Genomic DNA, 26,237 nt, shown 5'->3' on the forward strand with positions numbered 1-26,237 from the left:
ATTCACGCGTCCATGTGCCGTCGTCGCCAAACGCATGTGATACTGTCATTCCCTTTGCTCTTAATAATCATCTCCTCTTGAAACGACTTCTTTACATGTGGGCCTCAACAAGATAGTGTGTTCAAATTGAGCAGTCATAGCTCCTGGCTGAGGGTCGACGAGCGGAAGGTAGTCAGCAATAAAACCTTCTCTCACAAGTGTATTAAGCTACACTCAATATATCAGACAAGTGAGCGAGGAGTTCAGGAAGGAACGCACGGCTAATAGATAATTCTTCTCCCCGACATGTTCAAGATACCGTCTACAGAATGGAAGCGTACCAAAATTTCGCCTGACGCTAGCCAACAATGCCTTGGCTGATTGATGACTACTCCTTGTCAATCTTATGAAATGGCACACGAAAAAGAAAAGGACATACTGTCCAGTGAATCTTTCGGGTGCAGTAGCATTTAAAGCGTAATGCGAACAAGCACCTTCTTCTGTCACTCTTCCTCGACCAGTGCTTCCAAATGTCTCAATTGCAAAGTATTCACCTTCTTCCATCTTGCTTTCGTCAATAGACGAGCCGTGTTGCTTGACGATAGGTACCGTCTTCCCAGGTCTTTCGCCTATACCACCATGAATAGTGTATGGAGTAATGGAGTGGCCGTTGAGATTACTTATTGATTTGACTAACATAAAATGAGCGCCATCGCCAAGAATAAAAAAGAAGTTTGGGCATACCGGGGTACACTTTGCCATCTACTTCAACTTCATATGACTCCATGACTTCTTGAATTGCCTCCCCAATATCACACAATCTTACATCAATTCCAGCCTCACTGACGCCGGTGTTGGTAGCGTCCTTGACAGCTTCGAGCAATCGATCCCATGTAGGCTCGAAATTCATGGTAAACGCTGAATCAACAATTCGGCCATTTACATGAACACCAAAATCAACCTTCATTACATCTTTTTGGTGAAGAACTTGTTTGTCCCCTGGATTGGGCGTATAGTGTGCTGCAATCTCATTGACGCTCAGCCCAGTCGGAAAACCGATACCACTTTCAAAACCATTCTCTTCTACAACAGCTCGTGTACCATCTTCGATGATGTGCGCAATTTCAGTCATGGTCATACCAGGCTTGATGGCTTTTTGAGCGTATGAACGGACTTGACGGTGGACTTCGCCTGCTCGGCGGATGTTTGAGTACCGCGTTGAAGGGTCATCTTGGGCTAGACGCTCGCGTTCGCGAGCTTCAGCAGAGGTGATACGGGATGTAGTACTATGGGAATTTAGCTTGCCCTCAAATCCAATAAAAAGAGTGAGCATACTCATTCTTGTACTCTACCTCTTCACCAACAGGGAAGACACCGTTTTTGAATATTTTCGTTAGTCCAACGCGGGGAGGTTCAGATTGTACGGCAGCTGCAGATTTTTTCTTCTTTGCTGCGATGGCCAATGAGCTTGTAGGCTGATAAAGATTGAAAACTTTCCAGGCTTACACTTCTTTTTCTTTTTCTTCTTCTTTGCATCTAGTTACATAGCCAATCAGCCATCCAATATCTATGTACGTAAGGCTATAAGAACAATGCAGCGTACCTCCCGTGCTAGGCCCATCTTCCTCATTGTCATCTTCATCGTCATTCTCTTCATCCCCAGCCACCTCAGGCTCCTTTTCTTTTTGCTCCTCGGTGATATGGAGGTCTTTCACTATGGAAAGTACGTCGGGTGACATGACGTCTATACAGGCAGTCAGCTATGCCGTTTTCAAACTAGAATCATGATAGAGGAGAAATCTCAGGCGTCGAAAAAAGGTGTCTACGGAGAGAGGCTCGCCTCTCTACAGAAGTCTAACATATCTAATGACAAGCATCATAGTAATGATACGCAGTAAGATGAAATTGAGCTTACTTTTTCTTTCTGTTACAAAGTGAAAGGAGAAAACTTGGAATAGTAAATATAAATATAAAAATGGAAATTCATGCTGCACGCCTAGTTTCGTTACCACGATCGCACGCCTAAATACTATTCTCTTATATATATCTTGTTTTATATTCTTTTCTTTCATCTTGAAAATCATTACAACATGGGCGCTTTACTTTCCATTCCGCTAATCGCTGGAGGAGCGGGGACTATAGCAAGCTCTCTCGTCTCAGGTTGCATGATTTGCATGGGTAAGTGACTTTATTCCTACAATGCTGACAGATATAGGAGGTACCGCTGCTTCCGCCTTTTGCAAGTCATGCAACTGCAATTCTTCTATAGCTACCCGAGTCGGATTTGGCGTGGGTATAACGTGCTTTTTTAGATAAATTCTTACTCTCTCCAGCTCATATTTGCCTTATCGTCAATGCTGGCATATCTCTCAAAAACAGACATCGCCATCAAGCAGCTGGAAAAGATGAGTTGGGATTGGATCAAGATGGATTGCTCGGGTGGAAAATGTTATGGTCTTTTAGCTGTAAGTTTGCTTGTATATATGTCAACATGAATCTGATCATATGCAGGTCCATAGGTTTTGCTTTGCCTTGGCACTCTTTCATCTGTTGTTATCTACTATGCTCATTGGCGTCCGGTCAACCAAAACCAAGCGAGCCGCAATACAGAACGGGTGTGCACATTTCCTTATTTTATAGAATAATAAATGCTCATGGTAGTTGTAGGTGGTGGGGTCCAAAACTACTCAGTTATTTCCTCCTTTGTTTCCTCTCCTTCCTCATTCCCAATGAGTTTTTCATGGCCTATGGTTCTTATATTGCTCCAATTGGGGCGTTTTCCTTCATTCTCATTGGCCTTGTCCTTCTTGTTGATTTTGCTCATACTTGGTCCGAGACATGCCTTGACAATTGGGAAAGCGGTAGTTCCAACCTCTGGCAGTTTATCCTTGTCGGCTCGACGTTTGGTATGTTTGTCGCGAGTATCGCGATCACTACGCTTCTTTACGTCTTTTTTGCCGGCGAAGGATGTGGCACTAATACATTTTTCATCACGTTCAACGTTATCCTCTCCGTTATTGTGACTGTCATTGCGATTTCAAAACCTGTACAAGAAGCCAATCCCAAATCAGGTTTGACCCAGGCATCCATGGTCGCAGCGTACTGCACTTATCTCACTGCTTCTGCCGTCGTTAACCACACTGATGCTCGGGAAGGAAAATGTAATCCTCTTCATGCACGAGGTGGTACTGAGACCACTACACTCCTCATTGGCGCTCTCTTCACCTTTCTCGCCATTGCTTACTCCACTTCGCGAGCTGCTACCCAAAGCACTGCGCTTGTTGGCAAAGGGCGCCGCGCCGGCTCATCATATGGCGTTATTACCCTCCCACAGGATGCAGAGGATGAAGGCGAAGTACGGTTGGTCACTAATCAACCTAAGGGCAGGAAAGACGAAATGCGTTATCAAGCTATTTTGGCAGCTGTGAATGCTGGCTCATTACCTGCCAGCGTTTTGGATGAGCCAGATGATGATGATGATGAAATTGAGGCTGCGATAGGGGACGAGAGAGACGATGAGCGTGCTGGGACAAAATACAATGTGAGTTTTCTGGTAATCCTTCATGCCGCATATTGAATAAAGAAATTAGTACTCTTGGTTCCACATCATCTTTGCCATTGCTGCAATGTATGTCGCTGGCCTTCTAACCGACTGGGCAATCATATCTACGTCGCCAGTTGCTCATCCTACTGATTCGCAAATCTATAATCGAGTCAGTGAGCCTGATGTCTACATTGGCAGATCGGAGACGACCATGTGGATGAGGGTGATTAGTTCTTGGCTTTGTTACGCGCTTTATGCTTGGAGCTTGTGAGTTTTCTTATCTTCCTTAACTCATCACAAGGGATTGATGTTGGAAAAGGGTTGGTCCGGTTGCGATGCCTGATCGATTTGGGGATGCATAAATTGCAACTCATCGATCATTAGGCAGATTATTATTGCAGGAGCAGCTTCATTGTTGTGTATGGGATACTAGTATAATTCGGACGGATTTTTATGGATTGTAAGAAAGATTGCATCTCTTGTATCTAATATGCGTCTGCTGGTCACTATCATTGTTGGAAGATATATGAACAGAAACATCTCTTGGAAAGCCACAAATAATATTCATCAAGAATGACCAGTAGAGAAGGTATTCTACGGAAATGGGCATATGAGTTATCTGCTTTTCGACCCCTGAAGAATTCAAATAGAGCACGATTGCTATGTGAGGTATCCGAGGGTAATTGGGGTCATAGAGAATGGCATTTGCAGTATGTGATCGGGCGCAAAGTTGTTGAGCATCATTGCTGTGGCAAAACTATCTATAAGCAGAGTACTTGCAGCCATGAGCTCTTACCTGACCCAAACTGAGATTTCAAAGTCATGCAATCTCCTTCGATAGGAGCCAGGTGGCTCAATAGAGTATAACGGCATAGCATCTTTCAAAAACGGTTACTTATCCAGAGCATGAAAGCAGTGATTAAGAAGGTTGCCTAATTGAATGCATCAGGTCAGCAGTAGTCGTTCAACGTACAAAAAAATGGAATAGCCACCTCAATGGTCAATAAAACATTGGAAACCGGTCATCCATTATCAAGGGCAAAGATTTATAACCATTATCCGAATAGGACGAACCATATGGCCGAGGAAACCTGTCGACTTGTGTTTGACCGTTGTGGTTGTGTGAGCGTTGCAACTTATTGATTCTAGTACCAGTTTTTGTCTGTGTGGTAAGTAGTGATTGTAAACGACTGGACTTGTGGTCATGCGTGGTCTTGCGTTTGGCTTCTCTTCTTGGCGGTCTAAGCATGTTATCAGAAACAGTAAACTTGCGGGCATTATGAGTCTGTTGGATGTTAAAGTAGTCAGGGATACTACGGTTGGAATCTCCAGGTGTGATGACAATTTCGGGAATACTGCGTCTGGATGTCCTATTTTGCAAAAACATGGGAGTGATTGGAGTACCCAGTGTTGTCAGGGAACTAGACGAAGCACTATCGGGAGACAATTCTGGAGGGGTCGAGAACACAATAGAAGTTGGAGGAGAAGCGATCATCATGGCGTGACCAATAGATGCCAAGGAGTCATGTTGATTGTTTGGAAGAGGAGTTCTCAACGTGGATCGTGTAGCGTTGGTAGTGCGGCTGCGAGTAGTTTTAGATAAAGTCGTCCTGGAGACCGGTAAGTTGTGGATTCGAGCAAGATCATCGTCTGTCATGTGCGAGTACATGCTATAGAATGCTTCGATTGAGTCGGGCTTTTTAAGACGACCAAGACGACCAAGACGACCATTTTGATTGCAAGATGTGCCTTTATTGCCTTGGATGTGATTGTAGATACTCAAAGCCATATCACCTGTAGTAGGTACAGCGACAGTGATATGAGGGGCACGACTTGGGTTCCGAGCAGTAGATGGGGCATTGCCATGGGGCTTGTTGGCTGATCTGGAAGAATGTATTCGGGCCTTGGAATCGGTATGAAGGCCTAAATCACGTTCATAGGATTTTGTACGATCAATGCTGTGAACGACTCGTGTAGGTTTGTTGGCCATCAAAAAGTCGTGTTTGTTATCGACAGCAAAAGAGACTGGCGCATTAGAAGTAATGGTATTGGACATGCTCGACTTTATACGAGAGGTACGGGTAGTGGCGTCGTTAACTTTTTTGTGGTCTGCAGATATCTTGCTGGGCATGTCTTTGAGACGAGTTGGTCTTGGAATGGGCGCTGAGCAAACCTGTTCTTGACGAGCCTGAACGCGGTTGACAGTCTTCCTAGAATTTGCAATCTTTGGTGGGTCTGCATTTGTAGTTTTCCTCAATTGCAGATGCTCTCTTCTTCTACAATTGCGGTTTTTCTTTTCACATTTTTGACAGCCCTGTGTAAACGCAGCCTTGAGCAATGCTGCTCATTGGACCAGCATGTTATTAATCAGCACTTACCTCGTGGATAGCATCCGTAACCACGACGCTCACATTGTCAAACTTTTTCATAATCTGCAGGTTATGAATAAGATTGGGTAATTCGGCAATTTTAGTCTTCATGTTAGGGTAAGTGTTGGTTTTGGAATGGTAAGAAGGCGTGCCGTGATTCGAGACTTTGGCTTGCTCAAAATGGGACGAAGAGGACATCATGATGCCCATCATGACAAAGAACTTGAATGACAAGTGAATGACAAGGACCTGTAAGAATGAAGTGATGGTTAGGGTTGGAAAAAAAAGAATGTTGAGATAGTCGACAATTGTGGGAATCAAGAATGTCAAGGTTTGAAACGAATGTGTGGTAGAGAACGTTTGTAATACTGCGAGGTTAATGACACAAAAAACTCGGGTTAGTTGGACAAAGGTGGATGGTAACAAAAGTTGGAGGAAACCATAGGGCTTTTATCGGAATTCACAAAAGTCAGACTTGAGATTGAGTAAGAAAATAGACTGTCAAGATAATACCAGACCAGAAACCACACTCGGCAACTGATAGCTCATCTGGACAGGGTTATCTTGTAGCCACAAAGGACCTAGAGAGAGTCGCAATTGGATACTTTGACACGAAGGCGTCATGTGTAACGTCATACATTTATACTTAGAACCCAAACATATAGCCGAAGAGCAAGACCACGCAGACACCAACGACACATCCCATGATGATGGTGTCTCTTCTTCGACGTGTCCGGATCATGGTGATGAGTGAGTTGATTCCCGGCATTTGATTGAGTACACCGCCCATACGGGTATCTATGGAGGCAAGCAAACCCCGTTGTTGGGCAAAATCTTCACGAGTAGCATACGCTTGGCTGAAAAAGGTCAGGCAAGCAGATCAGGTGTCAACTCACTTGAGCGTGTCGTCCATCATACGATGACTTGAATCTATTCGACCCCGATCCTGAAGCAACGCATCGGTGACACTGGATCGTCCGGATTTGTAGTCGCTAATAGCTTGTAAGGGATGGCTATCGTATGTATACATACTCTATATCCTTGCGTACAGATCCCAACAGGTTTGAGCGCCTTATCGTTTGTTCCACATTACTCTTCAAGTCAGCTCTGTTCCTATAACGGTGACCCACTCTTGTTCTGATAAAGTCACGCCTATAGTCATCCAAATTATCTCGATGTGTTTGAGCTGTATGTTGCATTGATGTGGACGGCGCTTGGTTGGGAGAATTTATGAGTGTCGTCAAGTCTTCGATGGCTTGCTCAAGCTGTCCCACCATATCAGACTGCGAGCTTCCCTCCTCCGACTGAAACTCGCCTTGGACAGCAGTTCTTCAATGTTCTCTTCTACCAGCTTGTGCCCTCCAATGCCTTCTTCTTCCATATTCTGCTCATCCCTTGAGTTGTTTCCCAATGACGAGCTACGAGCGATGGAGGCTGCTAGTTTGGAGTAGGCGGATAACTTTGCGTCGAGGGCTGTCTCCAGCGCTCTTGCATGTTTTCTTGCATTATCCCAGGAAGTCGACATGGCCGTTGTCAGGAATATCTTTCAGAATAAATAAATTGAACAAGTTGGTCCAAGGTAGTTGATTAAATGGGTTACTAGATAAATTCAACAGTCATCTCGTTTGACGTGTCGTACATTTAATTTCTCTTTTTTCATTATTGAAAGTCAACAGAGAAATAATAACAAGCATGCTGTTGGCAACTCTGGCCATTGCATGTATGGTGGCTACGAGCGCGAGCGCGACGGCGCTGACGGCTATGCTCGCCGCCAACGAACCGTCCTGCTACTATGTCGATGTGGACGGTTTGGGAGAGAAAGTCGGTGAGTGGAAAGTATGGATGAACATGGGCAAGGCTCACGCAATGGCAGGCTTTTACTTTGCAGTCCAGTCTGGAGGAAATTTCGAAATTGACTATGTTGTCATGGATCCGGACGATAGAGTGATCTTGGAAGGTGTAAGCGAGAAACAAGGCGACTTTATCTTTACAGCCAACAAGGTTAGCACCAGAGACGGCGTGAGTAAAACAGACTGAAACGGTGTATAGATTGGAGAGTACTCTTTCTGCTTTGAAAATGGGGCATATACCCAGGACAAGCTTCTTGATTTTGAGTAAGTCGTGGCTCTGAGAGTAATCAAGCTGACTGAACTAGTATAATGGTCGAATCTGAGCCAAGACGTATACTGTCTGGCCAGCAACCGCCTCTAAAGGAACACACTTCAGCCCTCGAAGAGAGTACCTATAAAATCAAAGGTATCCTCAATAGCATCACAAGAACACAGAAGTACTTTCACACAAGACATCATAGAAATTACTCAACCGTCTTGTCAACACAGAGCAGGATACTGTGGTTCACAATCGCAGAGTGTATTCTCATCGTGGCCATGTCTCTGTAGGTTCAACTTCTTGATATAGGCATGTTAGATTAACTTTGATGTAGTATGCAGGTTTGGATACTCAAGACATTTTTTTCACGGGGTAGCAGGCGCTACAAGGTATAGAACGCTGTGTTTCCTGTTTATGCATTCGCAATTTCATGGATATACGTCGCATGTTACTACAACTAGACCAATAGCACTATCTCATATGGCCATGACCCGCGGCCGGTACTCTTCTCTCTTGCTCCATTCTCATTGACTCATGCACAGTGATAGCCTCATCCACCCATGGCATTGTGAATAGATCGCTTCGACGGAGGTCTTCTTCACGAACCGAGCCACCATTGACACTTGCCTGACCAATTTGATAGCCGAGCATCTGATCAAGGTCGCGTGCTTGCGCTGCAAGCCAATTGTTGATAAACGCCTGAGGACTAGCACTATTACAAACCTGTGAGCTTATGTCACAACTTAGAGACAAAGACATACGCAAATGACTCCAAAAACTCTTTCTTTTGTTTGAGCTCCTTGGCAAAAAACGCCAATTCCGCAACCTTGTCTTCAAGTCTCATAATTTCTTGACCCTCTTGCCCCTCAAAAGTAGACACCATAGTGGCCATCTTGCTCTTGAGAGGATCCTCCATTTCTATGGGAATGTCAAAGCACTTTTGATGGAATGTATAGTCTTTTGTCACACTAAACGGTATCAGCAAGGCCTCTATCCAGTATGGACTCACTCAATGGTGTAAGGAATGACGACGGGATCAGGATGAGCGAGGAACCTTGTGGCAACCTCTGGTAATTGGTGGAAAGGAATGCTGTCTTGCCCAGAAGCAAAAAGCTACAAGACACATCAACACACAATTCATGAGACCTGTGTTCAGCAAACTTTTTGCAGTCCCCCAACGGCTTTGACAACTGTCACGTCTTCTTTGTCCTGAGCCCCTACAGTCTTCACAAATTTCCACAATCCACTCATTATTTCTGATCTTGTTCCCTCCTTGATCGAGACTAAATCTGCCAATGGCTCAAGTACTTTAAACCTCTCGGGGTAATGAGCAACGTGCAACACGACTCGACATGGGACATTGACGTCTCCACGTCGAAGGATTTCAAACCCGTCAAGAGGTGGTCCTTGGTTAGCATGAGCATGCCATTCAACAATGTTGCCTTCAGGAAATGTCGGAGCATCTCGGTTGTCAAACTCAACGATTGCGGACTTAAGAAACGATGTGAATTTCCTCTTGTTTTTGTCTAGTCTGACGTTGCCAGACTTTTCTCAAACGTCAACATGAATTCCGCAGTACTCACACAAAACTCACATCCAATAGTCGTCCTTCAATCTTGAGCGTCCAACCGGCGATACCTTTTCCTGTATTGATGTCTACTTCATTCCTCTTTGCAGCTTCATTTTCAGCCGCAACTCCTTCTCTTGCAAAAGTATTTTCATTATTCTCAGCGTCCGCTTCGGTGGTCGCATCCAGCTCGTTTTGCCATGTTTGATCATGCGCGGTGTTCGATATAAATACGCGCAACGTCCTCTTAACCTATTCACCTTACATTAGCCCATGCCATTCCCAACTACCCCTGCTTATAACAACCAGGGACTTGTACGCAAGCACTTACACGTGTAGGTCTCCCAAGTGCATCGTTGACTTCCGCCTTCTTCCTCATTAATGTCCAGTCAAGTTTTTGCTCAATCTTTATTAACTCGTTGAAAGCTGGGGATTCTGGCACGAGTAAAGACAAAACATGAGGAGGAGGAAGCGGTGGACGGGATGTTTTTCTACGGTAGGATATAAGCATGACTCCATATCTTGGGAACGGTTGGATGGAAATGTACAATCGACGGCTGGGATCAGCTTCTATCTCTGCTCGACGCTTCAGTTCTGCCTGAGCCTGCGCTTGAATTTGCGCTGTCGTAGGTGGATGAGGACTAGCAATAGATGTTTGAGATGGGCCTGGTTGGGATGCAGACATTTCTATCACTTGCAAGCTATGTTTTAAACAAGAAATGGATTATTTGAAAGTGTAAATAGAATTGTTTAGAGGGTAATTAAAAACCTATGTGTATTTAACACTAATTAACTATAAAAACGTTTAGCAACGAGATTAACATTTTCTAATCTCCCTCCACTTTTAACTTTACTTTCGAATTGAAAAATCTCAGCTATTTTTCAATTTGTTCTCAACAATGACCAAAGCATCTTCATCAAACTGCAGTAAAGAAGATAGACTTAAAACATCAGGTTACAGGAGTGCAAAACAATCACTGCCCAAGGACGACTTTCTCGAGTCTGATTCAGAAATTGATGAATTTGCAGGTGGATATCAACCTGGATTTGCTGAGCGAGTCTCTGACGACGACGATGAGGATGGAGGAGGAAGTGAAAGTGGGCATAAAAACGATGAGAATGATGATGGTCATGGTAACGCACAGTGGGAACCTGATGATTGGGACGAAGATGGAGATGTAGTGAGTGATAGCGAGAATGAGAGCGAGCAAAGTGGTATGGGAAATGAGAGTGAGGAAGACGAGAACAACGAGGAGCTGGCAAGTTTGCCAAGCCCCCTTCTGTGGTATAGCTAATACCTGTTTAGAAACAATTACAAAAAAGCAAGTACATAAGGGTATGGGAATAGTAAAGATCTAACCTCTATCATCCTACAGACCTCGACTCCTTACCTTTGTCTGCGCTTGCTAAAGCGCAAAAATCCTTGTCTCGCAAGACATCTTCTAGCTTTTCATCCAGTTCAAGCAAAGAAGAAAAGCTTGTAGCTGTCAAGGCAAAGCTTTCCCAGATACAAAGAAACAAGGGCAAGACTACTACGTTTCCCGAATTGCACATGGATGGACGTGTCAATCAAGGGAACAAGGACCAAAATCCTGATTCTGACTCTGAGCCTGAAACAGAATCTTTCTCGACAACCAAGAGGTCCAACAAACATGCGTATGTACAGGTCTCAACAGTTGGAGAAGTTTTGCTTCGTTGCTGATGACCCTCTGGATGGAAAGACCAACTGCAATGAGTACCAAGAACCAAGTTTCCCGTAGACGTCAAGTAATCGATACTGCCAAACCTGACCGTCGTGATCCACGATTCTCTTCCGTCTCGGCAGGCAAGATTAGTGCCGATGCTCATGTCCACTCTTATGCTTTTCTTCCTGATTTACTCAAAGATGAATTGGCATCGCTGAAAGAACAGGTTAATACGGCAAAAAAAGTTGAGAAAACCTGTCTCTTGTCTGAAAAGCCTATGAGAACTGCAGAGAGAGAAGCGCTAGAGCTGCAGTTGGGTAAAGTGAGAACAAAGCTGGTGAGAAGCGAGAAAGATCAGCTAGAAAGGCAAGCATTGGCCCAGGCCAAAAAGCAAGAAAAAGAAAAACAATCCCAGGGCAAAGGTGCATGGTACATGAAGAAGAGTCGGTACAAGTTGTTTGCTGTGAGAGCTATTGTTAATAAAATACAGGTGAAAAGAGGGATTTACTTCTCAAAGCTAAATTCCAGGATCTTGAAAAGCATGGTGGCAAGACAGCTGTGAAGAAACTTGTTGAGAAGAAGAGAAAGAAGATCGCCAGCAAAGAGAAAAAGAGTAGGCCTTTTATGAAGAGCACCGAAAGCGTCGACGGAGACAAGAAGAGAAGGCGTATGGCTTGATGTACATCTTACCGGACTTCGTAGCGCCATGTAAAGCTGTATGAGTAATTCTTTGTCGATGTTTGGGATGGTTATATCTTCACTTTTTTTGTCTGTCACAATGCCGTGACGAACATTTGTCATTCTCTCCATTTTGCTGTGTTGAAGGATTTCAAACAGCTCAATCTGGTCTCAATTCACAACTGAATCCTTCGTTGTCCCATTGATGCATGAACTGTTCATACATCCTGCACTAAGATAGCTTTTCAACGACCACCTTTGCCAGCACCACCCTTCATGTTCTGCTTAGAGACCTTGGGAGCATTGACTGGGGCGGGTTTGTTAGCGGCCTTTTTGGCTTCCTTGTCCTTCTTTGCAGTCTTGGCTTTAGTGATAGCAGCTTGACGAGCGGCAGCGCGGACTTCAGGCTTAGCGGTTCGCTTGGCAAGAATAGCAGCAAGGTCGGCACCAACAATACCACGCTAAGAAATAATTTAGCACGCTCTTAACCAGGTTTTGGTGGGTTTCCGCAATCGTGTGTCCTCTTCTCACTCATCCTTTCCCATCATGATCCTCCCATCCTTTTCGGCATTCTCCGTACATTTGCCCATTCTATTATCAGAAACCTAAACATACCTGGACTTTAACATTCTTCCTAGACCTCCTCTTGGCAACCTCCTCAGTGATACCCTTCTTGTGCATCCTATAATTGCAGTGCAAATCAGCAATCCATGCTTTTACAAACTCGACTTAAAACGCACCGTCGGTAGACTACAGTCCAAGCGATCTTTCGGGGGTTCTTTCTTTGAAGGAAAAGAGACTCAGCCTTGGAGTTGAGGAATCGGAAGGTCTACAGCATCTCTATTAAATTTGTCCATTGCGAATTCCATTCGGTGATCACGGACCTTGGAGTCACCTCTGACATAGACCTTTCCCCTTGAGGGGTACACCTTGAACCCAGTAAAGTCACACCTGTCGACACGCATCTTGGACAAACGGTCAGCATATAAAGGTTTTTCTTGCTGACAGTTTACCTCACCTTTTGCTAAAATGAAAGAAAACGTTAGTGTTCAAGGCAACTTTTGACGAACCGTCCAATTCCACAAAAGTCCCACAAACGTGAGATCCATCGCATGATTTGATTCCGTTGAGCAATGTCCGAATTTGCATGATGTGGCAATGCTTATCGCCGATAATAACGGGTGCTGTCCCGATCTTTTCTCATATCTTAATCCTTACTGATCACGAAGAAAGCATTTAAATTCTGTTATATCTTCTTATTATATTTTATATTGCTTATATCTTCTTCTTTTGCTTCACCACTACCCGCCAGCAACAAATTATGCTACCAATCTATTCACATACCATCTCGACAAGCTTGGCTATATCTTGGTACAGAGTGCGCACACTCTTAGCGATATATATTCTTGTAGATTCTCAAGCGTCATCGATCTCTACTTGAGACGAGGAAATCTCCATTTGAAATGTCCCAGAAACCTTCAATGGGGCTTAGGTCGGGAGAACAATGTGGATGGTGAAACCTCGAGATCCTAGAAGTGCCTCTCAACTCGCTGCAGAATTTGCTGCTGTGACACGAAGCATGACCATCCACCACAAGCACTTTATGGCCTTCCATGGTAAAATTAATAAATGCGATCAGTCTTCTAGCCAAAACATCTTCTGCGTACATTTCAGAGTCGACCTTTGGCTAGGAACCTGATATCACTGTTTGTATTGTCGGGTTGTTCGACCTCAAGTACAACAATAGAGGCTTGAAGTTGGACTAGATGGCTCCCAAATCCATCAGACGTCTCCCTTTATCATGCCTCACCGGCTGAGAATAGACAACATTGTGTACTTGACCCATTAGGTGAATGACTTGGTGCCTTCAGCCGCTTAGCTCAGTGAGGCTCTCCTCGATAAATATGGCTTGATTCGATTTTTCTCAAGATTAAATCTAGCTTAGGCAAGTCTTTCGACAGCTGTCAATACAGTAGTAATGATCACATTTTTGCAACTAGGGAGAAGGGCTGATCTTTGCGGTCAAAAGTTCAGCTGGGTACGAGTCAGGTCTGACGTTGTTCAACATTTCATTCCAAGTTGCGGTGAAATTTCCTTAATCTGTAGCATGACTGTCTCCTGGTCTCTGTTTTCGAAAAGAGAAATACTGCTGAGTATCTGGAGGCTTCAACAATATGAATGCTCCTTACTATGGGCGATAACTTCATGACTGTTGACAGGGGTACACTAAACTCTTGTACAATTTTTGGCATAGATCAAGGACTTTTCCGGCAGCATATCCAATGTAGGGGTCTTGAGATGGATAAATGGAGTCATGGGCGTGTATGTGGTGAATGAAATTGTAATATAAACAACAAGATGAATGTTTAGAAACGAAAACAATATTTAGAATAGGAAGATTACAAATACACTGGCATGTTTGATGGCTTTTCTCCATAGCGAGTGTATCTTCATGGCTTTTTCATTAACTCTTCCTCCAACCCTTTTAGAAAATCATCTGCCTCCTTTACTCTCTTCTCTTCTCTCAACCTCTCAACTTCCTTCTCGCCACCAAGCATTTTCGCTCTCTTTGCAGCTATGATTGCCTTTCGCTCTTCCACCTTTCGTTTTCTAGCGTCTTGAGCTGCACCTTGACCCCCGTGTTGCTCAATCTCTGTGCGAGCACGCTGAGTCTCTGCCCGCTGGTTTTTCAACGAGGCTTGTTGTTCAGCACGCAAGTTCTCATCGAGCGAAAACTGATACTGTCCTGCGCCTCTTGTCCGTACTATGTAGAGGTCAGCTTATGAATAAGAAGTACCAGTCGCACCTTCTTTTGTGGCGTCGTAGTGATGAGCCCGCGCCTCTTCCTCTGCTTGTCGATACTTTTCCTTGATGGCTTCGGGATCAGGCTGATATACAGGAAAGAAATGCTGTTCGCCATCTATACTGTTGTTAGTTTTGACATCGCCTATGAAACTTACGGATAACTTTGGATTGCCTAGTTTCATGTTAACTAGGCCAACGGATAGGGAATTGCTTTGCTCACTGGACTTCAGCATAGGAGGAGCCTTCAGCCCCGCTCGGAATCAGCTCTATCGGGTCGGCTTTTCTTTTCAAATCTTCCACCTCCTTTGCTTCCCTACGAGTCCCAGTTCGTGTTCGTCCCATCTCATCGACGTATTCCACCTCATCTGAATCATAGTCTTCCTGCCGTCATAGAGTCAGTCTCGTTGTACAAACGTACAAGAACATACCCCATCATCATCGGACCATCTTTTTTTGGCTGGTACAGCAGACTCATCCTCATCAGATGAATAAATTGAGCTTTCACCAAGCTTTTCAAACTAAAGATTGTTCCAGCTACGTCGCATTGTACTCTTTGTTCTTACATCAATGACACCCTCTTCCCATTCCTTCTTTGTCAATCCGCTGTAATCTCCCCTTTTGATAGATTCATATTTCCTGGCCTTGGTTTTTAGAATCTCCTTACGCTCCTCTTCACCTGGTCCTCCTTCATCCTGAAAATGCCTCCGTTTTGCATCGTTTCTGGCTTCAGCTGCCAACCGTTTTATCAGCCCTGGTGATGGCCTATCAAATGGATCTTTGCTCTATTATGAACAGTCTTGCATCAGTTTACAGCATACGCCTCCAGATGAGTTACGGGGGCACCTTTTGCAAGTGTTGCCGACGAGGCTGCCCCTTGACCGGAGCTTTCCCTTCTCTAACGAAACGGTCTATGTGCTCTGCTGTGATGGCCTTGAGGTCCACCAGCGTCCCATGAGAAATGCTGCTTGTTTTTTCTTTCTGATGTTCTGACATTGTAAAAGAAAAGAAAAAAAGTCATTATTAGTTTAAACGAAAGATAATGTGTGATGACGTGGTAATATAGGTGCCACACTGTCGGCGTTTTATCGTTAGCGGGTACTCTTCTCAGGGACTAAACCCAACCCTGAATTCTCTGGCTTATTTTCCTCACGTAAATAAAAGGCCACCGCTTTTGAATTTCTTTTTCTTTCTTCTTTTTATTTTCTTTTCAAACCAATTTTACAATATGTCTGCTTCAAAGATTTATGTCGGTGCGTATAGCAATCATCACTTTTGACATTTGCCACATCAAGGCGGCATTCGATGTATCGTTCGGGGACTCATTTTACGTCGTGCAAACAGACGGGTGGAAGCCACAGCATGACCTGGGGAAAAAGGACCACGTTGTGATAGCGGGCCAGTCATCTCATCAAGTTATCCTCGAGCGATGCATCGCGTCTTTTGTCGCAGCATTGTTGGTTTCGGTTCTGTGACCTGACTTGTTTATCTTAGGCAATCTCTCTTGGAATACCACAGATGAAAGCCTTAGCCAGGTTCGCTTGTTTCATGTTGTGGTAAGGCTTTGTGCTCATGTATTAATGCTTTGAAACTGGTTCTTGTTTTGCCGTTGTCAATGTACCTGAACGCGATATCTCGATTCCGCTGTGTCTTGTGGCTCGTTGGCTCCACCTGTACGATGTTTGCGTTATTCGGTCCGAAAATTGCTCCAAAAATCTATATTCGGTTACTGCTTTCAATGCACCTGTTATCGTGACAGGCTTTTGCTGCCTATGGCCAGGTTATAGAAGTCGGTCGCTTCTCTGTTGTTTGTGAAAATGATTCTGAACGATGGCTTGCTTGATATAGTGTGTTGTCATGAAAGATCGTGACACTGGCCGATCTCGTGGTTTTGGTTTCGTCGTGTGTACCAAGTTTTTATCTTTTGAAAGTCTTCTAATCGCGAAATGAAATGTGTAGACCTTTTCTAGCCCGCAGGAGGCTGAGGCTGCTATTGCCGGTATGAACGACCAAGAACTAGACTCGCGTCGTCTCCGAGTGAGTCTGGCGCTTTGTCGCTAAGCATCTAATATAATGTCTGCTCTAGGTCAACCTCGCCAACTCTAGGGTCGGCGGCGGTGGTGGTGGTGGTGGTGGCGGCGGCGGCTACGGCGGTGGCTACAACTCTGGTTGTATGTCTCATGTTTTCTTTGATATTGTCGGTTTTTGACTATTGTCAGATGGTGGTGGCCAAGGTGGCTACGGAGGCCAGGGTGGTTATGGTGGCGGATATGGTGGCGCTTCCGGTGGTGGCTACGGAGGCCAGGGAGGCTTTGGTGGTGCTCCCGGCGGTTACGGAGGCGGCTGTGAGTTTTTATCGTTAATAGTTGTGTAACAAGCTGACTTTTGGCGAAGACGGTGGCCAAGGTGGCTATGGCGGTGGTGGTGACCAAGGTGGTAAGCCTAGTTTCAATCTCTTCAGGCTTGTGTTTGTGCATGTTTTGTCCGAGGGCCTCCACGCCCTCACATGCCATCTTATCTTTCATCATGGTTTGATCTGGCTCTGACGGTTTTTACCTACTTTTCCATGTGTTTGCCAACGACTGTCGCTTGACTCTTAACGACGCTTTTCCGGCTCTGTCATGGTTATTCACTATTCCGAAATGCTTTTCAATCAACTACACTGGCTACGTTTGACCTCTTGTCTCTCTTTATTCGGTTTTGCTGGTCTCAAATCATCGTTCCTTTGCAGGCTATGGTGGTGACGCAGGCTACGGAGGTCAGGGCGGCTATGGTGGTGGTGGAGCTCAAGGCGGCTATAGTGGTGCATTGGATTCTGTTTTACAAAAGGAGTATTGCTAACACCTGATGTTGTAGGCCAGCAGGGCGGTGGTCAATGGTAATCCAATATTGTGTTTGGTTCTGCGGCTTCCATCACCCTTCCCATTTTAACCTTTACCTTTTGCAGTGTACTCGTTTCTTGAGAATGGTTGGAAATCAAGCACTCTCTTTCTGTTCTCGTTCTTCTTTAAAACTCCTAGGGTCTCCCATCTGTATCTGTCTGACTTTTGCTTCTCGACATTATCATTCGTGCGGATTATAGCTTTTGCGATGTATTATGGGTGACTCAAACTTACGTAATGATTTGCTTTCGACTTTTTTTTAAAAATTACATACATACATATAAATGTAGATTGATTCATTTCTTTACCTTTGTTTCTTTTTCATCATGGATAATTACCAAACACCTCTCTCATCGTGAGCACTGGAAAGGGGTATCTTCATGAGATACTAACCAGTATAAGTCGTTATGCATCCAAAGAGATGTCAAAGCTCTTTTCTAGCGGAGTAGGCATTCTTTCGAGCGTTGTAGTGTTGGCGTTGCTATGAGCTGACTGCCAGCAAAGACTCGTTTCGGCACTTGGAGAAAACTTTGGCTAAACCTTGCTATCGCTGAAAAGGTATGTGGCGATCAAGCTCAAGAGAAATGGAGTTGATTGTCTGTAGGAACTTGGTCTTGCCATTTCCGACGCTGCCATTGAGCAAATGAAGGCCAATCTTGAGCTTGATGAAGATCAGATGAAAGTTGCGGCTGAAGAAGAAAAGAAGCGAAGGCGTTGGTCTTTTTCCTCTGAAAGACTGCAAAGCTGAAAACTCATGATCGTGTAGACGATGTCATGGCCCATGTTCACACTTTTGGTACTGTGGCTCCAGAAGCGGCTGGTATCATTCAGTATGCAATCGAGGATTTGTTGGTAAAGCATGCTGATAATGACTGCAGCCTGGGTGCTACTTCTTGCTTTGTCACTGAGTAAGACCATCTGTGCTGGTGGATAGTCTAAATTTGCTGAATCTCGATGTAGCAATGCCGACCTCATCTTCCTTCGAGATGGACTCGATATCTTGCTTCCTAAACTTGCCGTCGTCATTTCGCGTCTATCTACGTTTGCCAAGCAGTATCGCGACCTCCCCACACTCGGATTCACTCACTTTCAACCTGCCCAATTAACCACTGTCGGTAAACGTACTACGCTCTGGATTCAAGAACTCTTGTGGGATTTACGAAACCTTGAGCGTGCAAGGAATGACCTGGGTTTCCGAGGCGTTAAAGGCACGACTGGTACCCAAGGCTCATTTTTGGCCTTGTTTGATGGCGACCATGCTAAAGTCTGTCTATAAACTATTGGCGGTATTTGAATTGTTGCTTATAACTATCATATGTAGGTGGAAGCCCTTGACAGGCGAGTCACTGAGCTGTTTGGTTTCCCTTACGCGTATCCTGTAACTGGTCAGACTTATTCTCGAAAGATTGATGCCGACGTTCTGGGCCCTCTTTCCAGCTTTGGTGCTACTGTCCATAAGATTGCCACGGACAGTCAGTTTTACCACGCATAGATGGTATAGCTGACATCTATGTAGTCCGATTGCTCGCAAATCTCAAGGAGATTGAGGAACCTTTTGAGAAAGATCAGATTGGAAGTTCTGCAATGGCTTACAAGGTACTGTTTAAGGCTCGGTAGTCTTGTGATAAACTTGACCATACTGGCTGGTAGCGAAATCCAATGAGATGCGAACGAGCTTGTTCCCTTGCCCGATACTTGATGGTTATCTACCAAAACACTCTTATGACCTCTTCCGTTCAATGGCTTGAGCGCACTCTAGATGACAGGCAAGTTCCGCTTTCCTGCCAGACTTTGCACCTTTTTAACACTGATTCATATCGCTTACAGTGCCAATCGACGAGTTACCATCCCCGAAGCTTTCCTTACTGCAGATATCCTTCTCACCACATTGCAAAACATCTCTGAGGGTCTTGTCGTCTACCCTCGAGTCATTGCTCGACGAATTTCTCAAGAGTTACCTTTTATGGCCACCGAAAACATTATCATGGCTATTGTTAAGGCTGGTGGTGATAGACAAGAGTGTCATGAAAAAATCCGAGTTCTCTCACATCAAGCCGGGTCAGTTGTGAAAGAGGAAGGTGGCGAAAATGATTTAATTGAGAGAGTCAAGAAGGACACTTACTTCCAGCCTATCTGGGATCAGCTCGGTGCTCTTCTCGACCCTAGAACATTTGTTGGCAGAGCTCCTGAACAAGTTGATACCTTCCTCGAGGAATGGGTTAGTCCTGCGCTTAAACCTTACCAAGAATCACTCCAGAATGTTAAAACTGCTGAGTTGTCTGTTTAAGGAAAAAGAAGAATTCTCAAGGATTGTTTCCGCTACTCATACAAATGCATCTTGTGGAAACCAATAAAGATTGATGTCCCTTCTTTATTGAATTATGCTTGCTCTGAATAAATTTTAACCGTCTTGTCGGCACCACCAGTGATAAGACGAGTTCCTGTCTTGTCAAAAGTAGAACAAAAGACGCCCTTATAAATGGTCAGCGATACACAACAGACAATCTCGCATGAGGTATGCTTACAGCTTCGGCGTCGAGAGATCCTGGTTGGGGAATGTCCTTGAGGTGTTGAAAGGGCAGACCAGTTTTGTAGTCCCATAAGGTGAGAGTACCATTGTCCGCTGTTCGTCTGTCAGTCACCAATGTCGATGTCACTCTCACAACAAAGAAAAGAGTAGAAGCTCACCACCCGAAAACAAGACTCCTTCTGAGTTCACACTCAAAGTATTGATGATAGATTCGTGGCCCACAAAATTGTTCACAAATATACCCTCTGGGCATTTCCATTTTTTAATGTTGTTGCCGCCAGAGCTGGCGCTAACGAAGCTGTATTCAGTAGGATGAACTGCAAGAGCTCGAACAGATTTTTTATGGTGAGTAAGCGTTGTCATGCATTTACCAGCGGCAAGATCCCAAAGTCTGGTCGGACATTAGAGAAAATTCGGAAATGTTGGGGCAATTAGATTGACTCACCGGACGGTACTGTCCATACTGCCAGAGATTATTTGGGGATCTGAATCTTGAGTTTTGACATCGGCAACTGTGCTTGTGTGTCCTGTGAGGGTGAAAATATTTGCTCGCGATCTCATATCCCAGACCTAAAGCAGAGGTAAGATAAGGTTGACACCTGGGCCCAATGTATCACTCACTCGAACGCTCGCATCTCGACCAGCAGTTACAAGCACATCCAACGTAGGGTGAACTCTAAGCCATGCGATAAGTATAAAGAAAAGATACATCAAGAATACTCACGATAGAGAGTAAACACCAGAGAAATGTCCATGATAATGTCGGATAACTTTGTTGGTTTCGAGATCCCAACATTTGACCATTTTATCTTCAGCACACGAGAAAAGATAGGGATGTCGATCCGAAACAGCCAGCCCTCTTATGGTAGAGATATGACCGGTTAGAGAGAGTTTTAACTCTCCAGAAGCGAGATCCCAAATCTTAACGACACGGTCTCCGGCTCCTGTGGCAAACCACTGATTCCCTGGATCAACTGTGACAGCTCTAACCCATCCCATGTGGCCAGAAATGACTCTTGAGAGCTTCCCTATAATCGTCTGTCAGTAACAATATCAGATAGGGCCACCACATACATTCAGGATGAAAGTCTGGCTTGACTTCCCGAGCTTCCTTCTTCCTCATCAACGCTTGCGACAACTTGGATCCTGAATGGCCGCCCTCTGCTGCGAGTCCTTGTTGATGTCTGAATCTTACAAGAGATCGAGGCTCTGCCGTAGGTTCTTGAGTTATCGATGATCTGTTACAAATTCAGTAAAAGCAAGTTTCCAGCCTGCAAGTAAAAGCACAACTCACGTTGGTCCCGCTTCTGGTCCACCAATTAGTTTTACATCGGGCCCAGCAACACCTGGTGCTGCAACAGTAGCATGTGTAGGTCGCTTAGGTCCCGCAGGACCGGCTTGCTGGGCTTGTAATACTGGCGGTAAGATTTGAATATCTTTATATTCCAGGGCAAGTTTGGCAGCGAGCTTTATTTTGCTCCTAGTCAACCCAAACATGAGACACGGTTTGAAAGAAGTCGATATTAATGCTTACGCTCTTGAAAGTCCATCATCTATTATCCCTTCCTCAGGCGTATAAAGTACTCTTGTTCGTTTTGAACCTGTCCGTACCAAGTCTGCTAAAGATGGAAGATTGTTACTTCCTGAAGGCTCTGCTGCGCTTGATACTGCTGGTGCCGACATTAGTTTTGAAGAAAAACAAAAGATGGACACAATTCAAAATTACTATTCTTTACAAGTTGATTCTTTTGATGAATGAGGTAGAGAGATTGACGGAAAGAAAATTATCAGAGGAATTTATTTACACGTCACGGCGTCAAGATGGGCCAAATATTCAATAATAACAATAACAATAAAGTATATATCTTTTGGAAGTCATTTGTATTCTTTACTTTATGAACAATCTGATTTGAATGCAGAGTACAGCACGTCTATTGTTGATATCATGAAGAAAGCAGCGGAAACTCACTTCATAATTATGTGTTGCATGGGTAATACAAATGATCAATCTCCTGACTTAACTACTTGAGGCATTGACTCTATTCATCGTCTCTCTTTGTCAGTTTGGTTGCCGCTCTTGGAGCAACTGTTCTTCCCTTCTTTTTGTCTTTGTCCGGTGCTGCATGTACATGATGACTTGGTGCAGCATCAAATCCGGGTACTGTCATCTCCCATGCGTAGTCTAAAATCATCAGCAACACTGTCAATCTCCCAGATAAAAAAGCGCACCAATATACCGCGCCATGTCCTTGAGCTCGACTTTGTCGCCTCCTCTGTGCTTCGCCATCCTGACAGCTCCTTCCAAACCCTGCTCAAGCATCCTATCCATAATTTCGCTCAGGATATTATCCACGCCTACTTCCAGTGCTAGACCTGGTGCAATTTGTCCCAGCATCTGATGTAACTGTCTCTTTCTTCTCAAAGGCTCTGGCTCTGGAGGTGTAGGAGGCGGACGGACAGGCGCAGAAGATGGCGGGGGTCGCAAAGCAAATCCACGAGCATCGGGAAGAGCAGTTGCAAAGGAAGACACTGAAGACGGATTCGGTGGTGGACCTTTATTGGCATTGTTGATATTTGGCGGGCGGCCTGGTGTTGCCACTTGAGGTGGACGGTTTGCAGGATTGAAGTTGGATTTGGGCTGCGCCCTCCAGTACTGTAATGATGCTGAAAATTGTTGCTGTCTTTGTGGGTCCTGTATAAGCCATCAGAGAAAAGTCATCAATGATTAGACACATGTCACCTTTTGTAACCAAGCATTCCTTGCTTCTGGTGTAAGTTTGGCCAGTTGGGTCAAATCAGCATGAGAAAACAGCCCAGGAGGAGGTCTCGGTCTGGGCGCCATTGGAGTCGGACCAGCCGGGCCAGTCGGTGCCATGCTAGTCACTCCAGGCCCTACGCCTGTCGCCGTCGGTGCGACCACTGTCATCATGGACGGTCCACCTGCCGCCGGCATAAATCCAGCGTGATTTATTTGCTGAGGCACAATTTGAGGCGCGGGCGACGAAGCTGCTAATGGTCTCCCGCCTCCTATCATAGGACTTGACGCAGCACTTATCGGCGTCCCACCTCTTTGCAATCCCAGTCCCAAAGTCGCTCCTGGCGTTCCTACTCCCCCATCACCAGACATACTACTAACCTGAGATTGATTAGTTCCTGCTGCCGCCTTTCTTCTCGCTGAAAGGGCTACTGAGTCAACGAGATGCTTCGTTGCTGCCTTAATACTCTGCTCAAACGCCTCTCTTGTTACCAGAGCCGGTTGGCCTTTCCACGGCAAACATGGATTTATAGCGTCGGGCAAAGAGTATAGCGGATTCGGACGGTTTTGATGGAGAGCATTGGCTGTTATCTGGCGCACATGGCTGTTCATAAGTTGACGTAGCTGTAAAGACAACAAGATGTAAGCATGATGACAGGACAAATCAAGATGCGAATTTAACCTCCTCCTCGCGGAGTCTCATCAAGACATACCTGACTAATCTGAGTATCACTTAGAGTCCCTTTATCGTACATTTGGAACAGATTGGGTAAGTTTTGTACAATGGTATGGATGGGCGTCGTTCCTCCGCTGCTCCCAGTCGATGTCGAACGAGGCGTGCCCGGGGTGGACGACGGTGCTGAGTTGGGAGCCGAAGGTGGATGAGACATCTTGTCGCCTTTTTCTGCTCGCCTTTAGCTCCCAACTTGGCGTTTTGAAAAGATTTCTGAAAAGAAATAGAATCTCAAAGACAATAAATGATAAACAGTCAAGAGAAAGAATATCAAAGCGGCGATGTCCGCTTTGAATTCTATTAGGCTACTTCTAGATTACGTAATATTTTCTGAGAACACCCACCAACCAACATATCGGCTAACTGATAACGATTTCTCGGGAACTCGACTACCTTTCGCTCATTCTGATTGGTTGCTCTTATCAGTTTACCGAGTATTTCTGTTACTTTTCTTATCAAAAAGGTATACAGATTATTGTACGGGTTGTAAGTTTTTATTTGGGACAATTGATGTACATGGCTATTAGAACTTTGTCTTGTATCCCAGGTGTTGTGGCTGCAAGACAAAACTATGGAGTATAGCAATGATTACAGCAGCGCTTGCATCGCATACTATGTATGGGATTGAAAAGGTATCGATTCGATACTATCAGCAAAGACAAAGCAGGATGACAGGATCATACGGAGTTTGTTATGCCTCTAGTGGCTCTTATCAGTGTTCATGTGGGGTTTATCGGATGAAAGACGAATAGCAGGTATATCTCATCACCGATTTAATCTCTAGGGATACACTTGGGTAGTGTAGAACGCAAGGCAAAGTTGCGCTAATGAGCGTTGCGGATTCAGAGTTGTAAAGATCTCTTCCACGAAACAATGGCGGTCATTGGACAGCAATGGCGTGGTATCAGAACGGCGGCAGATAGTTGTGCAAGATACAGAGACTATAAGAAGCCCTTGGTTTACTCATGTATTTTGAACTGATTATTATCGAGGCCTTGAGATGTCGGACAGTATATTAACACAAGGAGCAGGCTATGGTGTTATCGTAAGTTGTATACGCCCAGTCTATGACACATTTTGTTTATAGACTTACTCGTGGTGGATTGATATGGGTTTGTTTTTCAACGCCGTCATGGTTGGATGTGATACTTTGCGATGTAGGTCAGTCGCGCTGAGGCCCAACACATGCAGCATCGCCAAAATTCAAACCTGCTATACCTCTCATAAAACATCTTTCGTCGAAGAATTCAATTCTGCCAGTAGAAGCGTTCCCTTAGGACTGATTGCGGCTGGTATCATTTCTGCTTGGACTTGGACTGCGACTTTGCTGCAGAGTAGTGCTATTACCTACAAGCTTGGGATCAGCGAGCCATGATAGTATTATTCTGGTGCTGCGTTTCAAGGTATGCCCGCTTTCCCTTCCAGCTCTTTGCTTCAAGCGTTGCTCAATGCGGATTAGCCTTGCTATTCTCAATGATTTCTTCAAAATTGAAACAACATGCTCCCTATTGCCATATTTACCTCGAGATCATACAAGCTCAATGGGGTCGTGTGGTACATATTATTTTTCTCTTCTTTGGCCTTGCAATCAACATAATCGTATCGAGTATGTGTTGATGATGGCATTCAAACATTAGAATTGACGCAACTGCCATAGCCATGTTGATTTTAGGCGGTTCGGCTACAGTCAACAATATGACAGGAATAGATATAGTAACCACTTGTTCTCCCATCCCACTGGATGTTTCCATCTATGCCTTAACTGATAGCATGTGAGCGATACTTATTACCGACCATTCTTATAGGTTGGTTCTGTATTGTGAGTTAAATCTCCGACTTTTGCTGCGTCTTTTTAACCAATCGTAACATTCTGGTTTTGCTCTCGTGGCGTATATCACATCTCCCGCTGTCTCGCCATACTTCACTTCTAATAACTATCCCAGGTAACTTTGGTACTGTGTTTAATGATCAGGTATATTGGTAACGAGCCGTTGGTTCGGATCCACGTACATCTGTCAAAGACTTTCCATGGAATGGTATCGCTTGGTTTGGGATTCCTCTCGGCATTGCTACATCCCTTGGCTCCTCTGCTGTTGCACTCATCCATGAAGATACCAGCTATGTTAGTTTGACAAGCGACAAAGTCGGAGCTGGTCTTTCCGCTATCAAGGGTAAGCCTGACGTTGAGGGGTCTTATCGTTGCGCTTGTGCTGACCATGGTATAGTTGCCAGTGCTCTAATGGGCAAATCCGGTGCCACAATCATGCTCATTTTGCTCTTTCTGGCCGTCACTTCTGGCATCTCTACTGAACAGATAACTGTCTCTTTCATTCTCATTTACGACGTCTACGACACTTATAGTCGCAAGATTCCTACCGAAAAGGAAATCCTCTGCGTTTCTCGTTGCTGTATCCTTGGCTACGCCTTGTCCATGAGCACCATTGCAACTACCTTCAATTATATTGGGATCGGTATGGGCTGGTTGTATAGACTCATGGGTACTATTATTGGATACGATGTGGTACCCATTGCTCCTCGTAACACTTGGCAAGGATGCAATGGGCTTGAAGTAGTGATAGCTGCCGTATTGGTCTTTTTTGCCGG

At 44.8% G+C, this 26,237-nt stretch overlaps 15 protein-coding genes across 15 annotated transcripts; 6 read left to right on the forward strand and 9 right to left on the reverse strand.

Moving 5' to 3' along the window:
* Positions 1 to 60: 60 nt before the first annotated feature.
* L203_105171 (methionine aminopeptidase, type II) lies at positions 61 to 1,718 on the reverse strand (the record flags this gene model as incomplete). The annotated part of the gene is made up of 7 exons (XM_066214544.1): positions 61 to 207; positions 259 to 367; positions 419 to 671; positions 724 to 1,265; positions 1,315 to 1,429; positions 1,486 to 1,515; positions 1,583 to 1,718. The coding sequence occupies 7 exons, from the start codon at positions 1,716 to 1,718 to the stop codon at positions 61 to 63; spliced, it is 1,332 nt and encodes a 443-aa protein (XP_066070641.1).
* A 351-nt stretch (positions 1,719 to 2,069) lies between these two features.
* Positions 2,070 to 3,885, forward strand: L203_105172 (uncharacterized protein; the record flags this gene model as incomplete). Its single annotated transcript, XM_066214545.1, has 7 exons — positions 2,070 to 2,139; positions 2,195 to 2,268; positions 2,313 to 2,444; positions 2,491 to 2,594; positions 2,647 to 3,520; positions 3,570 to 3,790; positions 3,843 to 3,885. The coding sequence occupies 7 exons, from the start codon at positions 2,070 to 2,072 to the stop codon at positions 3,883 to 3,885; spliced, it is 1,518 nt and encodes a 505-aa protein (XP_066070642.1).
* Positions 3,886 to 3,974: 89 nt separating this feature from the next.
* Positions 3,975 to 6,105, reverse strand: L203_105173 (uncharacterized protein; the record flags this gene model as incomplete). The annotated part of the gene is made up of 4 exons (XM_066214546.1): positions 3,975 to 4,269; positions 4,320 to 4,401; positions 4,598 to 5,837; positions 5,902 to 6,105. 4 exons carry the CDS (start codon positions 6,103 to 6,105, stop codon positions 3,975 to 3,977), a joined length of 1,821 nt encoding a protein of 606 aa, XP_066070643.1.
* Positions 6,106 to 6,538: 433 nt separating this feature from the next.
* Positions 6,539 to 7,417, reverse strand: L203_105174 (uncharacterized protein; the record flags this gene model as incomplete). The annotated part of the gene is made up of 3 exons (XM_066214547.1): positions 6,539 to 6,749; positions 6,925 to 7,157; positions 7,208 to 7,417. 3 exons carry the CDS (start codon positions 7,415 to 7,417, stop codon positions 6,539 to 6,541), a joined length of 654 nt encoding a protein of 217 aa, XP_066070644.1.
* Positions 7,418 to 7,584: 167 nt separating this feature from the next.
* Positions 7,585 to 8,396, forward strand: L203_105175 (uncharacterized protein; the record flags this gene model as incomplete). Its single annotated transcript, XM_066214548.1, has 5 exons — positions 7,585 to 7,717; positions 7,766 to 7,893; positions 7,942 to 8,006; positions 8,072 to 8,287; positions 8,336 to 8,396. The coding sequence occupies 5 exons, from the start codon at positions 7,585 to 7,587 to the stop codon at positions 8,394 to 8,396; spliced, it is 603 nt and encodes a 200-aa protein (XP_066070645.1).
* A 76-nt stretch (positions 8,397 to 8,472) lies between these two features.
* Positions 8,473 to 8,917, reverse strand: L203_105176 (uncharacterized protein; the record flags this gene model as incomplete). The annotated part of the gene is made up of 2 exons (XM_066214549.1): positions 8,473 to 8,713; positions 8,763 to 8,917. The coding sequence occupies 2 exons, from the start codon at positions 8,915 to 8,917 to the stop codon at positions 8,473 to 8,475; spliced, it is 396 nt and encodes a 131-aa protein (XP_066070646.1).
* Positions 8,918 to 9,006: 89 nt separating this feature from the next.
* On the reverse strand, positions 9,007 to 10,253 carry L203_105177 (uncharacterized protein; the record flags this gene model as incomplete). Its single annotated transcript, XM_066214550.1, has 5 exons — positions 9,007 to 9,114; positions 9,163 to 9,546; positions 9,596 to 9,820; positions 9,900 to 10,059; positions 10,117 to 10,253. The coding sequence occupies 5 exons, from the start codon at positions 10,251 to 10,253 to the stop codon at positions 9,007 to 9,009; spliced, it is 1,014 nt and encodes a 337-aa protein (XP_066070647.1).
* Positions 10,254 to 10,467: 214 nt separating this feature from the next.
* On the forward strand, positions 10,468 to 11,931 carry L203_105178 (uncharacterized protein; the record flags this gene model as incomplete). Its single annotated transcript, XM_066214551.1, has 5 exons — positions 10,468 to 10,827; positions 10,875 to 10,890; positions 10,945 to 11,224; positions 11,290 to 11,696; positions 11,744 to 11,931. The coding sequence occupies 5 exons, from the start codon at positions 10,468 to 10,470 to the stop codon at positions 11,929 to 11,931; spliced, it is 1,251 nt and encodes a 416-aa protein (XP_066070648.1).
* A 245-nt stretch (positions 11,932 to 12,176) lies between these two features.
* L203_105179 (uncharacterized protein) lies at positions 12,177 to 13,040 on the reverse strand (the record flags this gene model as incomplete). The annotated part of the gene is made up of 6 exons (XM_066214552.1): positions 12,177 to 12,392; positions 12,547 to 12,613; positions 12,672 to 12,760; positions 12,816 to 12,896; positions 12,950 to 12,955; positions 13,002 to 13,040. 6 exons carry the CDS (start codon positions 13,038 to 13,040, stop codon positions 12,177 to 12,179), a joined length of 498 nt encoding a protein of 165 aa, XP_066070649.1.
* A 1,341-nt stretch (positions 13,041 to 14,381) lies between these two features.
* On the reverse strand, positions 14,382 to 15,729 carry L203_105180 (uncharacterized protein; the record flags this gene model as incomplete). Its single annotated transcript, XM_066214553.1, has 7 exons — positions 14,382 to 14,695; positions 14,738 to 14,806; positions 14,892 to 14,908; positions 14,957 to 15,117; positions 15,165 to 15,254; positions 15,300 to 15,518; positions 15,580 to 15,729. 7 exons carry the CDS (start codon positions 15,727 to 15,729, stop codon positions 14,382 to 14,384), a joined length of 1,020 nt encoding a protein of 339 aa, XP_066070650.1.
* Positions 15,730 to 15,961: 232 nt separating this feature from the next.
* On the forward strand, positions 15,962 to 17,615 carry L203_105181 (uncharacterized protein; the record flags this gene model as incomplete). The annotated part of the gene is made up of 10 exons (XM_066214554.1): positions 15,962 to 15,986; positions 16,228 to 16,268; positions 16,493 to 16,522; positions 16,582 to 16,635; positions 16,693 to 16,770; positions 16,820 to 16,904; positions 16,953 to 17,078; positions 17,128 to 17,169; positions 17,465 to 17,536; positions 17,590 to 17,615. The coding sequence occupies 10 exons, from the start codon at positions 15,962 to 15,964 to the stop codon at positions 17,613 to 17,615; spliced, it is 579 nt and encodes a 192-aa protein (XP_066070651.1).
* A 326-nt stretch (positions 17,616 to 17,941) lies between these two features.
* Positions 17,942 to 19,902, forward strand: L203_105182 (adenylosuccinate lyase; the record flags this gene model as incomplete). The annotated part of the gene is made up of 11 exons (XM_066214555.1): positions 17,942 to 17,970; positions 18,018 to 18,060; positions 18,120 to 18,173; positions 18,220 to 18,328; positions 18,382 to 18,445; positions 18,494 to 18,523; positions 18,576 to 18,879; positions 18,937 to 19,087; positions 19,132 to 19,211; positions 19,266 to 19,381; positions 19,443 to 19,902. The coding sequence occupies 11 exons, from the start codon at positions 17,942 to 17,944 to the stop codon at positions 19,900 to 19,902; spliced, it is 1,440 nt and encodes a 479-aa protein (XP_066070652.1).
* A 92-nt stretch (positions 19,903 to 19,994) lies between these two features.
* Positions 19,995 to 21,828, reverse strand: L203_105183 (pre-mRNA-splicing factor PRP46; the record flags this gene model as incomplete). Its single annotated transcript, XM_066214556.1, has 9 exons — positions 19,995 to 20,087; positions 20,141 to 20,238; positions 20,304 to 20,536; positions 20,591 to 20,715; positions 20,767 to 20,821; positions 20,870 to 21,173; positions 21,220 to 21,383; positions 21,440 to 21,625; positions 21,680 to 21,828. The coding sequence occupies 9 exons, from the start codon at positions 21,826 to 21,828 to the stop codon at positions 19,995 to 19,997; spliced, it is 1,407 nt and encodes a 468-aa protein (XP_066070653.1).
* Positions 21,829 to 22,184: 356 nt separating this feature from the next.
* L203_105184 (uncharacterized protein) lies at positions 22,185 to 23,790 on the reverse strand (the record flags this gene model as incomplete). Its single annotated transcript, XM_066214557.1, has 4 exons — positions 22,185 to 22,327; positions 22,375 to 22,837; positions 22,886 to 23,524; positions 23,614 to 23,790. 4 exons carry the CDS (start codon positions 23,788 to 23,790, stop codon positions 22,185 to 22,187), a joined length of 1,422 nt encoding a protein of 473 aa, XP_066070654.1.
* A 1,316-nt stretch (positions 23,791 to 25,106) lies between these two features.
* On the forward strand, positions 25,107 to 26,209 carry L203_105185 (uncharacterized protein; the record flags this gene model as incomplete). The annotated part of the gene is made up of 5 exons (XM_066214558.1): positions 25,107 to 25,239; positions 25,291 to 25,405; positions 25,752 to 25,804; positions 25,859 to 26,154; positions 26,207 to 26,209. The coding sequence occupies 5 exons, from the start codon at positions 25,107 to 25,109 to the stop codon at positions 26,207 to 26,209; spliced, it is 600 nt and encodes a 199-aa protein (XP_066070655.1).
* Positions 26,210 to 26,237: the final 28 nt, after the last annotated feature.

This window comes from Cryptococcus depauperatus, chromosome 6 (genome assembly GCF_001720195.1).
Source record: "Cryptococcus depauperatus CBS 7841 chromosome 6, complete sequence".
Lineage (NCBI taxonomy): Eukaryota > Fungi > Basidiomycota > Tremellomycetes > Tremellales > Cryptococcaceae > Cryptococcus > Cryptococcus depauperatus.